At 40.1% G+C, this 13,058-nt stretch overlaps 1 protein-coding gene across 2 annotated transcripts; it reads left to right on the top strand.

Annotated features, from left to right (window-relative positions):
- The first annotated feature begins 1,078 nt into the window (after positions 1-1,078).
- Positions 1,079-5,223, top strand: LOC117302987 (serine/threonine-protein kinase A-Raf-like). Of its 2 annotated transcripts, none has more exons than XM_033787004.1 (3): positions 1,079-1,501; positions 1,595-2,304; positions 2,833-5,223. In XM_033787004.1, the coding sequence occupies exons 1-3, from the start codon at positions 1,096-1,098 to the stop codon at positions 3,841-3,843; spliced, it is 2,127 nt and encodes a 708-aa protein (XP_033642895.1). In that variant the 5' UTR covers positions 1,079-1,095; the 3' UTR covers positions 3,844-5,223. The 2 variants fall into 2 exon arrangements, with proteins under 2 accessions (XP_033642895.1, XP_033642894.1); XM_033787003.1 differs by having other exon boundaries at positions 1,079-1,579; positions 1,670-2,304.
- Positions 5,224-13,058: the final 7,835 nt, after the last annotated feature.

Raw genomic sequence — 13,058 nt, 5'->3', positions numbered from 1 at the left:
GTGACGCCTTCGACATTCGGGAGGGAATTTCATCTCGAGGGCAGTCAGAACGCTCCGAATGGCCACTGATAAAATTATGGTTGCAACGTCCAAGAATTGAAATAGAATGCAACGAAAATACTAAGAATGTACAGCGAATGGTCCCCGAGAAATTACTATAGATTGGATACCCAAAATACCAACCTAGGCAGTGGACACTATTAGTAATTACTCGACATAGTTATTAGCATAAACTTTACTTGGTAATGAGTAACGGGGAGGTTGAAGGTATAAAACATTGTGAGAAACGGCTCTCTCTGAAGTGACCTATAGTTTTCAAGAAAGAAGTATTTTTTCAACGAATTTGATTTCGAGACCTCAAGTTTAGAATTTGAGGTCTCGAAATCAACCATCTAATAAAGGGTGTTTTTTCTTTCATTATTATCTCGCAACTTCGACAACCGATTGAGGTCAAATTTGAGGTCATAGGTTTGTTATTTTATGTAATGTTGAGATACACCAAATGAGAAGACTCGTCTTCGACAATTACCAATAGTGTCCACTTTCTTTTAGCAGATGTATTTGTCGTGATGGCAAATGTTGTTAACAAATGATTAGATCTCCAGCTTTTGGTCAAAATGGTGACTGCTCTATATTCCGACATCCGTATGTTCCGACACCCCTATGTTCCGACACCCCAATGTTCCGAAACCCCTATGCTCCGACACCCTTATATTCCGACGTAATTGTTTAAGAAAAACGGTACGACTTGTATACCTGACTGGATTTGAATCCATTTAATCCGGTAACCTACTTTTATGTCGTCCCACCTCCCGTCGTCTTGAAAAAGCTCGCTATTAACATGGGCTGAGATGAGGATGATGATTCAACAGAGGGCGCTATCAGAAGAAGTTTGTACACAGTATGGCATTATTGGGGGGGGGGGGCACACCAAATCTCACGGTGGACAAAATCACTGTAAACACATGGCACGAAAACGGGCGCCACTTGATGCGTCAGCCACCAACCGAAAGAACAGGATCTGTGTGTGTGGTAATATAATATTGCTTTGTTCTGTGTTCAAATTTAACTCAGGTTCCAATTGAAAACACAGCCATGCCACGAGGTACGACCTATGTTGACAATGCTTATAACAGAAGCGTTGGACGCGTTGGTGCCGCCATGGGATCTGCGCCAGTATCCAGGTCATCTGGTGGTGGTGGTGGTGGTGGTGGTGGAGCGTCAAGTTCCTCTAGCAGCCACAGTACCTACGTAGACAACTCCTACAACCGAAGCGTTGGTCGAGTTGGTGCTGGTGGTGGTGGTGGAGCGTCAAGTTCCTCTAGCAGCCACAGTACCTACGTAGACAACTCCTACAACCGAAATTTAACTCAGGTTCCAATTGAAAACACAGCCATGCCACGAGGTACGACCTATGTTGACAATGCTTATAACAGAAGCGTTGGACGCGCTGGTGCCGCCATGGGATCTGCGCCAGTATCCAGGTCATCTGGTGGTGGTGGTGGTGGTGGTGGTGGAGCGTCAAGTTCCTCTAGCAGCCACAGTACCTACGTAGACAACTCCTACAACCGAAGCGTTGGTCGAGTTGGTGCTGGTGGTGGTGGTGGAGCGTCAAGTTCCTCTAGCAGCCACAGTACCTACGTAGACAACTCCTACAACCGAAGCGTTGGTCGAGTTGGTGCTCCAATGGGCTCAATGCCCGTGTCTCGATCTTCTGGTGGTGCTTCGAGCGTTCCGAGCCAAGGAACCTACGTCGACAACGCCTACAACCGAAGCCATGGTCGAGTTGGTGCTCCAATGGGCTCAATGCCCGTGTCTCGATCTTCTGGTGGTGCTTCGAGCGTTCCGAGCCAAGGAACCTACGTCGACAACGCCTACAACCGAAGCCATGGTCGAGTTGGTGCTCCAAAGGGCTCAATGCCCGTGTCTCGATCTTCAGGTGCTTCAAGTGTTGGCGCCGCCTTGGGGTCAATGTCTATATCTGAGAAAGGTCAAGGGTCAACAGCATCCAGTTGTACGTCGGAGGTAACGAAGTTGTCCGTGGATAACGCCCTCAACAGGAAACTTGATCGTGTTGGAAAGCCTCGTTGGTCCGAACCGCATCACCGACAAAAGCCAACTGGAGACCGCGTCTTTAAGGACAACGCCGCGAATCGAAAGCTTGTCAGAGTCGGCAAAAAGATCCCAAAGAGAAACTCCCGCGGAAAGGAGAAGAGTACTGGTCAGCCAGCGTCCAAGGAGAAGAGTACTGGTCTGCCAGCAGATTACATGAAATATTTACTCTCCGTACTCCTTCTCGATGATGTAAGTAAAATGGCGTGCACTCTGTGTCAGTTACCTGTATTAACAATAACAATTATTTCATGTACTTTCCAAACTAAGGGGCCGAGACAAAAAGCCTGTCACTTTTGGCACTTACCAAACTTGGCACCCTAAACAACTACTGGTGTTTGAGTGTTTGAGTGTGTGCCGTGTTTCATGTGCTGTGCGTGCAAAGGAAGTTTGCTTGTGTCGAGTTTGCTAGGCGTCGAAGTGACGGTTCTGTAACACGCTTTAAGCTTTGATTCACTTACATCACTATGGGCGACAAAGAGGTTAAATTACAAATAATAATCAGTTAATCATAAACATAGCGCCTTGGCCACCAGGTTCATAGCGCTTACAACAAACTTGTTCCATGGGTCTATTGAACACTACAAATTAATGCGCAAATCCTATGAACACAATTAAATTCATGATACTTTATTATTCTTTGTATTAAATTGTGCCTACTTGTTTTCGTTTTTCCCCTTTTTCATCCACTTTTAACTAAGTGACGTTTTGCTTTGACAGGAACCAGACGGTTATGATTTTGGACCGTGGGTCTCGGACCGAGAGAAAGAATACATGACGGAGACAGTTTTCAATAATATCACGCGTCAGGAAGAGGAAGCAAAATGGCAGGAGTCAAACCAAGGCAAACGAGCTCAAACCGATGTCAGAGTCTTCAAATATGATGACCAAGTTATACCCTTCGAAGAGATTAATCTGGGAAAGAAGATCGGACAAGGAGGCTTTGGAGACGTCCACTTTGCCAAGTGGGATGGTAGTGTAGTTGCTGTCAAGAAGCTCCGTGTGCAACGCGTGTCTCAAAAACGTCTGAGACAGTTCCAGGACGAGGTTAAAGTCCTCTGTAAGTTAGATCATCCCCACATTGTGAAGTTTCTGGGTGCTTGTATTGTCACACCAAACCTGGCTATTGTGATTGAGTATATGCAGAAGAATCTCTATGACGCACTCCATGTTGAAGATGTTGACTACTCCGATGCTGAGCAGTACCAGATAATCACAGGCATGTCAGATGGTTTGGATTATCTGCATCAGAAAGAAGTGGCACATTGTGACATCAAGTCCACCAATATACTGCTCGATATCCCTGAAGATGGTGTGGTTGCAAAGATCTCCGACTTTGGTCTCAGCATGATGAAGAATGAAGCAGAGACATCGCAGTCTGTTGCGAAGGTTGTTCAGGGCGTTGGCACACCGAAATACTCCGCTCCTGAGGTCTTGGCCGGGGATGAGTTAGACCTAGTCGCCATGTGTAAGGCCGATGTCTACTCCATGGCTGTGGTGGCTTGGGAAGTTATCTGTCATGAGGAGCCTTTCTTTGGGTTGATTAAACACCAGCTTGAGCGTCGTGTGATGGGTGTTGAAGGCCAAGTGGAGTGGAAGATTCCAAGTGACATCAATATTTCAGGAGGTTTACTGAGTCTGCTCAATGAGTGCTGGAACAGAAATGCCAACAAGCGACCATCAGCAGGAGATTTCAAGAAACGTGTAGGCAAGTGTGGAGGAATCAAATAAAGTGATGGTAAAGGTTAATTAATTCACTTGATGACAACGCTGATAACGGTAGATTGGAGGTTTAGTTGGCAGCATGGTGGTTGGTACTATTTCCTTAAAGGGACACACCGGCTTGGCAGCATGGTGGTTGGTACTATTTCCTTATTAAGGGACACACCGCCTCACCATTTACATCGTTTAGTGTATGGTGTATAATCTTAGCTAAAATGTGTGGAGATGGTTGTTGTAAAACAATGAGTAGCCCAAAATGGCCCAACGAAGCCGGTGTGTGCCTTAAATCACTTAATAAACAAACGGTGCCTGCCCCTAGATATTGTCAAGAACCTACTTACATATAAACGTCCATGTACGTTATAAAGCGTCTACTCGTTTACAAACCCCAGCACAAAACGGTTTTTGTTTTCACACGATCGTCAAATCCATCCACGTTTAGTGAGATGGCAGCGGGTACCAGCTGGATCTCTGGCCGCTGTTTTCGCGAATGGACACCAACCCGGAGAACTATGAGGAAAGATTCATGTATTATTCATTTCTGAGATATAAATGCTTTTATTGAACGCTAAATTAAGGGAGGCATTTTAGACGAAATAATTTCGCACGTTGCTTTAATACTATCATTACCATCTTTAGAACTTAGAAACCTTCGGATAGAACTTTTACATTTCACCAAAGTATGACCCCACCTTTAATTTGTTTGATAATGATGTAATTAAGTTGTATCTGTAAATATAATTGAGTCACCTAATACGAGCTTCAAGAACTCCAACCCTGCAAAACCTAATTTCACAGAGCTGCTTTTCAACAAAACACTTAATCATAATACTCAGGCACGGCATAATATCCCTACCTTGATAGCACCCCGTTTATACCCCGTCACACAGCACTACGACCTTACGAAGATTTTGCCAATCACCACGACCTCAAATAATTATCAAGTCGGGGTATGATTGCCGTCAAAATCCAGCAATTTGGCAAATTGAAGACTCGATCCCCGCCCAACTTTACTGCTACGATTACTGACGATTACACCAAGACCCATGCCGACATGCAACTGTACTCTGATGAACACAATAAGCATGTTTCTTGTGTTTGTAGCAGCCCCATGAAATTGGTAAAGTAGGCATAAAGTATTGTCTTAATAATAACTTGTTTGTTGGTTGGGGTGTTTGGGTGTTTGTTTTGTTGTCATTTGTATATAACAAAAGTTAATAATGGATTTATGAAAAGACACCAAAATCAAGGGGGAAAACTGAAATACAATTTCGGGTTAGGCCCAGTTTCATACAGCTGCCTGAAGGCACTTAATGGACACCTTTGGGAATTGTCAAAGTCCAGTCTTCTCACTTGGTGTATCTCAACATCAAACTTATTTCCAACCATATGCACTTATATTCAAAGACCAACTTGAACGGTCCAAGGCAACGTGTTCCTTTAAGCAACTGTATTACACTGGGCCTGTTTCGGTGGAGTACACGAGGTAGCTCGTTAATGATGCAAGATGGATTGCAAATGGAACAAACATGATTTCTTTATTCGTTTATTCGTTTTGTTCACTTCACAAAAGATGTTGAATTGTATTTTGATGAGAAATTTAAAAATATTGTACTCGTTGGTTAGTCGAGGGGTGAGCCCCAAAAGGGTGTGACGGCCATCTTCAAGTCAGTTAATCATTGTGTTATGATGTTATTGTTCGAAGTGAATACAATGTAGTTGTTTTATGTAAAAGTGTATGCAGAGTTTTCTCATAATCGATAAATAAATAAACAAATAAATAAATAGGCCTAGTTCATTAATTAGACGATGGCCACGTAGTTTTTAATGTAAACTATATTCATCTTATCCTAGTTCGACACCAAGGTCGTTTTCAATTTAAAGCCTTTGTTTTTAAATTGTTTTATAATTTTATATATTGATTACATTTGTAGTTTATTATAGTATACACTATAACCACATCATTTTAAAAAAAAAAGTGCAGCTACTTTTTAAAACATGTTTTATTGAATGCTTAAACTTGTTTAGTTATTAAAGATTGTCTGTATTCATTTTAAAGACAATAACAGGACTGATTTGATTGTGTTCAACCTGAAATTGACCCTCCGGTTATGCTGAAGATTGCCGTAACGGTATTAACCAAAATGCATAGAGGAACGAATAATAGTTTCCCTAAAGACTCTGTACACTATTGGTAATTGTCAACGACCAGTCTTCTCACTTGCTGTATCTCAACATATCCATAAAATAACAAACCTGTGTGAAAGTTTGAGCTCAATTTGTCGTCGAAGTTTCGAGTCTGAACTGTGAAACAAAAAAACACCTTTGTCACGCGAGTTGAGTGCTTTAAGCTTGATTTCGAGACCTCAGCTGAGATATCGAAATCAATTCAAAATTTGTAGTCTAAAATAAAACTACTTCTTTCTCAAAAACTGCTTTACTTCAGAGGGAGCCGTTTCTCACAATGTTTTATACTATCAACAGCTTTACTTTGCTCATTACCAAAAGCTTTAAGGTTTCATGCCAACACTTATTTTGAGTAATTACCAATAGTGTCCAGTGAAATTAAACACAAAAAGTAGCAGCGCAAAACATAATATGCTAACCATAATTCGGTAGCCAACCCAACTATCATATCACATTTACAATTCGTGACTGTATTCTGTTAATTTCTGCTTAGCAGACAATATTGTTAAGCAATATTTTCCACTTACGCAACTGTATTATTAAAGCTGGGCCTGTTTCGGTGGAGTACAAGAGGTAGCTCGTAAATGCTGCAAGATGGATTGCAAATGGGACAAGCTTGATTTCTTTATTCGTTTATTCGTTTTGTTCACTTCACAAAAGGTGTTGAATCGTATTTTGATGAGAAAAAAATGTACTCGTTGGTTAGTCAACGTTTGAGGGGTGAGCCCCAAAGGGATTGGACGGCCGTCTTCAATTCAGTTAATCATTTTGTTATGATATGTAATTGTTCGAATTGAATACATGTAGATTTGTTAGGCAACAATGTATGCAGAGTTTTCTATAAACACCGGGATCTGTTAATACAAATATTAAATAAATAAATAAATATTACATATTTTTAAGTAAGACGGACGTCGAGTAGTTTTTGATGCAAACTATATTTTGCAATCTTCATCTTATCCTAGTTCGACGCTATATAAAGGTCGTTTTCAATTTTAAAGCTTTTCTTTTTTTTTAAATTGTTTTAGAGTTTATATATATAGTATACACTATATAACCATATCTATTTTTGAAATCGCACAGCTACCTTTGTAAAACATGTTTTCATGCTTCAGCTTGTTTAGTTATTAAAGAGTGTCTGGATTCATTTTAAAGACATTAACAGGACTGATTTGGTTGTGTTCAACGGGAAATTGACCCTCCGGTTATGCTTATTCAGATTGCCGTACCGGTAATCAAAATGCATAGAGGAACGAATAATAGTTTCCTTAAAGACACTGGTCACCTTTGGTAATTGTCAACGACCAGTCTTCTCACTTGATGTATCTCAACATATGCATAAAATAACAAACCTGTGCAAATTTGAGCTCAATCTTGGTCGTCGAAGTTGCGAGATAATAATTGAAGAAAAAACACCCTATTCACACGAAGTTGTGTGCTTTAAGCTTGAACAATGTTTAATACTATCAACAGCTCTCCATTGCTCATTACCAAAAGCTTTAAGGTTTTATGCTCAAAATTATTTTGAGTAATTACGAATAGTGTCCAGTGAAATTAAACACAAAAAGTAGAAGCGCAAAACATTATGCTTACCATAATTCGGTAGCCAACCCAACTACATATCACATTTACAATTCATGACTGGTATTCTGCTAATTTCTGCTTAGCAGACAATATTGTTAAGCAATATTTTCGACTTACGCAACTGTATTAAACTGGGCCTGTTTCAGTGCAGTACACGAGGCGGCCCGTTTGCAAATGGGGCAAACTTGCTTTCTTTATTCGGTTATTCGTTTTGTTCACTTCACAACTTTTTGTTTAAAGAAATATTGTACTCGTTTATTAGTCAAAGTTTGAGCGGTGTGCCCCAAAAGGGTGTGACGGCCATCTTCATATTAAATAAAGATTGTGTTATGATGTGATTGTTCGAAGTGAAATCATGTAGATTTGTTATGTAACAATGAATGCAGAGTTTTTATAAACACCGGGAAAATTTGTAAATATATATTACATAAAAAAATATTACATAGATAAGAGGAACGTCGAGTAGTTTTTGATGCAAACTATTACAATCTTGATTTTATCCTAGTTCGACACTATAAAGGTCGTTTTCAATTTTAAAGCGTTTTGTTTTTTAAATTGTTGTAGAATATTATATAATGATTACAGTTGAGTTTACATATTATAGTATACACTATAAACTATAACCATAGCTCTGTTTGAAATCGCCCAGCTACTTTTGTGAAACGTGTTTTATTGCTTCAGCTTGTTTAGTTAATAAAGATTGTCTGGATTCATTTTAAAGACAATAACAGTACTGATTTGACTGTGTTCAACCTGAAATTGACCCTCCGGTTATGCTGATACGGTAACCAAAATGCCTGGAGGAACAATAGTTTCCTTGTGGACACCTTTGTTACTTGTCAAAGACCACTCTTCGCACTGGTGTATCTCAACATGTGCACAAAATGCAAATAAAATTGCAAAATTTAACTCAATTGGTCGTCGAAGTTGCGAGAGAATATGGAAGAAAAAACACCCTTGTTGCACAAGTTGTGCGCTTTCATATGCTTGAATTCGAGACCTCAGCTGAGGTATCGAATTCAATTCAAGTATTACAGTGAGAAATTGCTTATTACTCAAAAAAACGTCATTTCAGAGGACGGTGGTTTCTCACGAGTGACGAGGTCTTAGTATAGTAAATTATTTGCACCGCTGTGTTCGTCCTGGGCTCCGGTCTCTACATGGATTGAGGACTGGGTAGAAAAGGTTCTAAACGTAGAAACCAGAAGCGGGAGCGAAAAGGGGTAGGGTGGGTGGGGTAAAAAGAATTTCCCAAAACCCACAACCCAAATACAAAAAAGGGGGTCCGCCGGACAGTCCCACCGCTATTGACGCCCTCACCTTAGCCCAGCCAGAATCGCGACTGACAAAGAGTCAGTCGCCCTCAACGCCCACAGCGGTGCAAATAGTAAATTATTTAAAAGAGCCTTGGACAAGGCTACATTTACTGGGTCTACCAAGCACATCTCAGTATGACGGTCATGCCTTGACATTTGAACTTTGAATTTATTGTTGGGTATAGCATTATATTTTAGCCCTGGCGGCCTTCACTTTCGTATTCTAGTATTACAGTGTATAACAAACAGGAATAGTCAAGAATGCCTTGGATCGGGCGAGTTGGTCTACAACAAGCATTTGAACGCCGTTCGTTACAAATTGCATATGGTTAGAAAGATGTTTTGAGAGTTGAACATACGATCCCACTATATATGCCTCAAAATCGCATGGTTTTCTTTTTACTTTCCGAACTAACACGGTCGGCCACACAAGACTCCACAAAATGGCGTGCCGTGTTAGTTCACGACGTAAGAAAAAACGATATATCATTTCGATATTTGTGTGGATAATGTTTCCAGCCATATGCTTTTTATAACTGTAGAGATATTGGAAGGAAGCCGGTCCTCTAATTAATACCAGCATTCGCCAACGGACGAGCATTCGCCGAAACACAACCAATACAAAATTTTACTTCCAAAATAATTAATATGAAATAGGGCCCAATCTTTTCTATACAGTTTTTTAATTCGCATACAATACAAAAAGTCATAACAATACCGGTACAATGTACATGTATGTTGTGCGCAGTCAAGGACAGGTCACAACAGGAAGCACGATTACATGCATGGTGGTACATAATTCAGGTAAACAATGAGGAATTATACACAAAATAGAGCTCACAGATATCTCCATAACTATATTGCTCCCATATAAATAGGTATTTTAAAGACGCTAGACACTATTGGTAATTGTCAAAGACTAGTCTTCACAGTTGGTGTATCTCAACATATGCATAAAATAACAAACCTGTGAAAATTTGAGCTCAATTGGTCGTCGAAGTTGCGAGATATTAATGAAAGAAATAACACCCTTATCGCACCATGGTCACACCAAGTTGTGTGCTTTCAGATGCTTGATTCTAAATCTGAGGTCTCGAAATCAAATTCGTGGAAAATTAGCACTTCTTTCTCGAAAAATACGTCACTTCAGAGGGAGCTGTTTCTCACAATATTTTATATTATAACACCCCTTGCAAGTATTCTGCCTGCTCATTGGTTTAGAGCGCGTCACATGACATGTCTTAGTTTCGCTAGACGACGGCCGTGTGATAGTGCGTCGGTTTGCCATGCGCTAGTCCGAAGACTAGCACACGGCGCCGTGCGCTAGTCCGACAGACTAGCACACGGCGTGCAGTACCCAGACGTCCGTTGCGTGTACGAGGATGATAAATTAATAGTCTGTAACCATTTCGGATTGCACGAATCTACATGCAACACAGTAAGTAAAAGTGTTTGCATTCTGTATTCGCGTCGTCCGTGGATTGTAGCATTCAGGTCTGTAACTTAATAATAATAGTACAGTATTTAGAAATGTTTGGGGTGTTATAAAAAAAATATTGACTGCTTTTACTCGTGCAATGGTTAAAAACTATGACTCCCTTGGTGATCCCCGGAGCGTTCTATTTTCCCTCGGCTTCGCCTCGGGAAAATAGAACAAAAACACGACCGTGTTTATATATCGTCGGTCTTTGGTTGTGACGCTATATTGCTTTTCGTATGTTATACTGATTTATTAGATAGGCCTAAAGTTATAACAGTATTATTTATTTGAAATTTTCCAATACAGTGTAATTATATTCAACTATGATACTATTACTATATGTATACAATATCTTAACCTAAACAAACCAGGGTTATTTTTATTATAATTATAATTATTGGTTCATTAAAAATGTAAACATTGTTGTCAAAAAGCCGAATTGTGGATGGATATAATACAAAGAGTAAACAAAAATAACAATTATTAGACGTATACATTTGATACTCAAATAATGGTTTGTAGCGGCATTCCAACAGAACCGTTTTATTTTTGAAAAAAAAAGAAGGAAACAATTAATCCACCGTAATACAGAAACATACGCCACGTACGTTTAATTGGGCCTTCCGCTCGGTTGTCGGTCCGGCAACTGAGAGCAAGTTCGAACACGATCAAAAGAACTGGTGGACACGTCACTCTTGACCCAGGGGTGATTCTTAAACGAGTTATCTAAATCGAGAAATGACCCATGTACTTCTTTCAACCATTGTTAGCTGAAAACAATACAAACAACAACAACAAACGAACATTTAGAGCAGGTTCAGACACGATACGATCAAAACTTGGTAGACGACATCAACTTTACTGGCCTCGCACACTCTTGAAGGGATGTGTTACTAACGACGGTTGTTTGCATCGAGAAATATCTTTTTAATTTCCTTTATCTCACCATGCTAGTTGATACAAATTAAAAACAAAAAACCAAACAAAACCAAACAAACAAACAAACAGGCAAAAAATAAAAATATTTTTTTTTCTTTTTCTTTTCTTTATTAATATAAAACAAAAGAATTTTCTAGACGAGTACACCCCTTACACAGCAATCGAGAAACCCAGTCCAAAGTCTGCTAGAGTGGATCGAAGACCCTCATGACTGAGGGTCATGACCCTCCTCTCAAAAAGGAGGTCATATACGCCTCCCATACTACTAGGATCCAAGGAGGAGCAGATTCCGAAAGCGAGATCAAGCATTTTTTTGCCGCGTTCACACTTGAGTATGATCTCACATTGACCTCGCATAATTAAACGGAAAACTGTGCGAGGTCATTGATTGTGCGCGCATGTTCCCTGAAATAACCGGAACTCGACGAAAATTCAGACACAAAACTGACCAAACTGACAATAACTTCCCTATGTTATAACTGTATAAAAAATACATTGACAAATAATTTGTTTGAGTACTAAAAAAAATGCTTACGGTAGATGATGAACGAAAAAAGGTCGTTACTGAAAATTCTGGAGGACGCAAAGCATGTGAGTTATGTTATGGCTGTGATGTTGGCTACCAGTGTCATACAAATTATGGGGTCGGGGACCAGTTCACGATAGAGTGCACATGCACAATGTATACAATCCCCAAGTACATTACACCATGGAGGGAGATTTAATACACAGCATTGGCCGGATGTAAGCAGCTTAAATTGCAGGACCTGATCTCGATCTGCGTTCACACTTGTTTTTTTAAGCCTTTGCGGGATCTCATCTCACTCTGATCTCGCAATGAAGGGAGGTCGAAAAGGAGGATCTGATCCCGATCCTGATCGCGTTCACACTAGCCGGTGACCTCCCTTTGATCGCCCTTTCGAGATAAGATCTTCTTTTGATCCTCCTAGCAGGATCAAGTGTGAACACGGTGTTGGTATAAGAGAAACAAAAATGCCCTTGTTGCACGAGTTGTGTGTTTTCAGATGCTTGATTTCGATACCTCAACCTCTAATTCTGAGGTCTCGAAATCAAATTCAAATATTTTAATGAGAAACTACTTCTTTCTCAAAAACTACGTTACTTCAGAGGGAGCTGCCAAGTAAGGTTTTATGCTTATCGTTAGTTTGAGTAATTACCAATAGTTTCCAGTGCCTTTTTAAGGGCATACACCATGGGGTTGCTGATATTGTAGTGTTGCTTACACATTACTTATATGTTTGTGATATCAATATTATTACAAGCAACTTGCTTCAATATCATACAAAACAAAAAATAAGGTGTAACGTCATTAGTTGCCAGGAAAGGTTACGTAACCAAGTACGTGGAAGTGAACGTCAAAAAATTATGTTGTTGCTAGGTGATGTCACCACTTAAAGGCTTCATTCATTTTCATGCTCACGTATGACGTGTGTACGTACGTTCCTGGCGTGAACAATTGTAACTTTACGTTTGCTAAAAACTTGAGATTTGTTACAACACATTAACTGATGTTCACGTTCACGTTCACGTTCACGTTCACGTTCACGTTCACGTTCACGTTGCTCGCGTAACATGCAGCTAAACCTCCCCACTGTCACTAACAGCTCAACAGTGAATGTTCAATCGGTTAAAATAATCAAATAACTATTCATAACTGTTATTTCATGCTAACTTGTTCTTTCTTTTCACCCAGGTGA

This window comes from Asterias rubens, chromosome 19 (genome assembly GCF_902459465.1).
Source record: "Asterias rubens chromosome 19, eAstRub1.3, whole genome shotgun sequence".
Taxonomy (NCBI): Eukaryota; Metazoa; Echinodermata; class Asteroidea; order Forcipulatida; family Asteriidae; genus Asterias; species Asterias rubens.
This window is presented reverse-complemented; position numbering and strand designations above follow the sequence as displayed.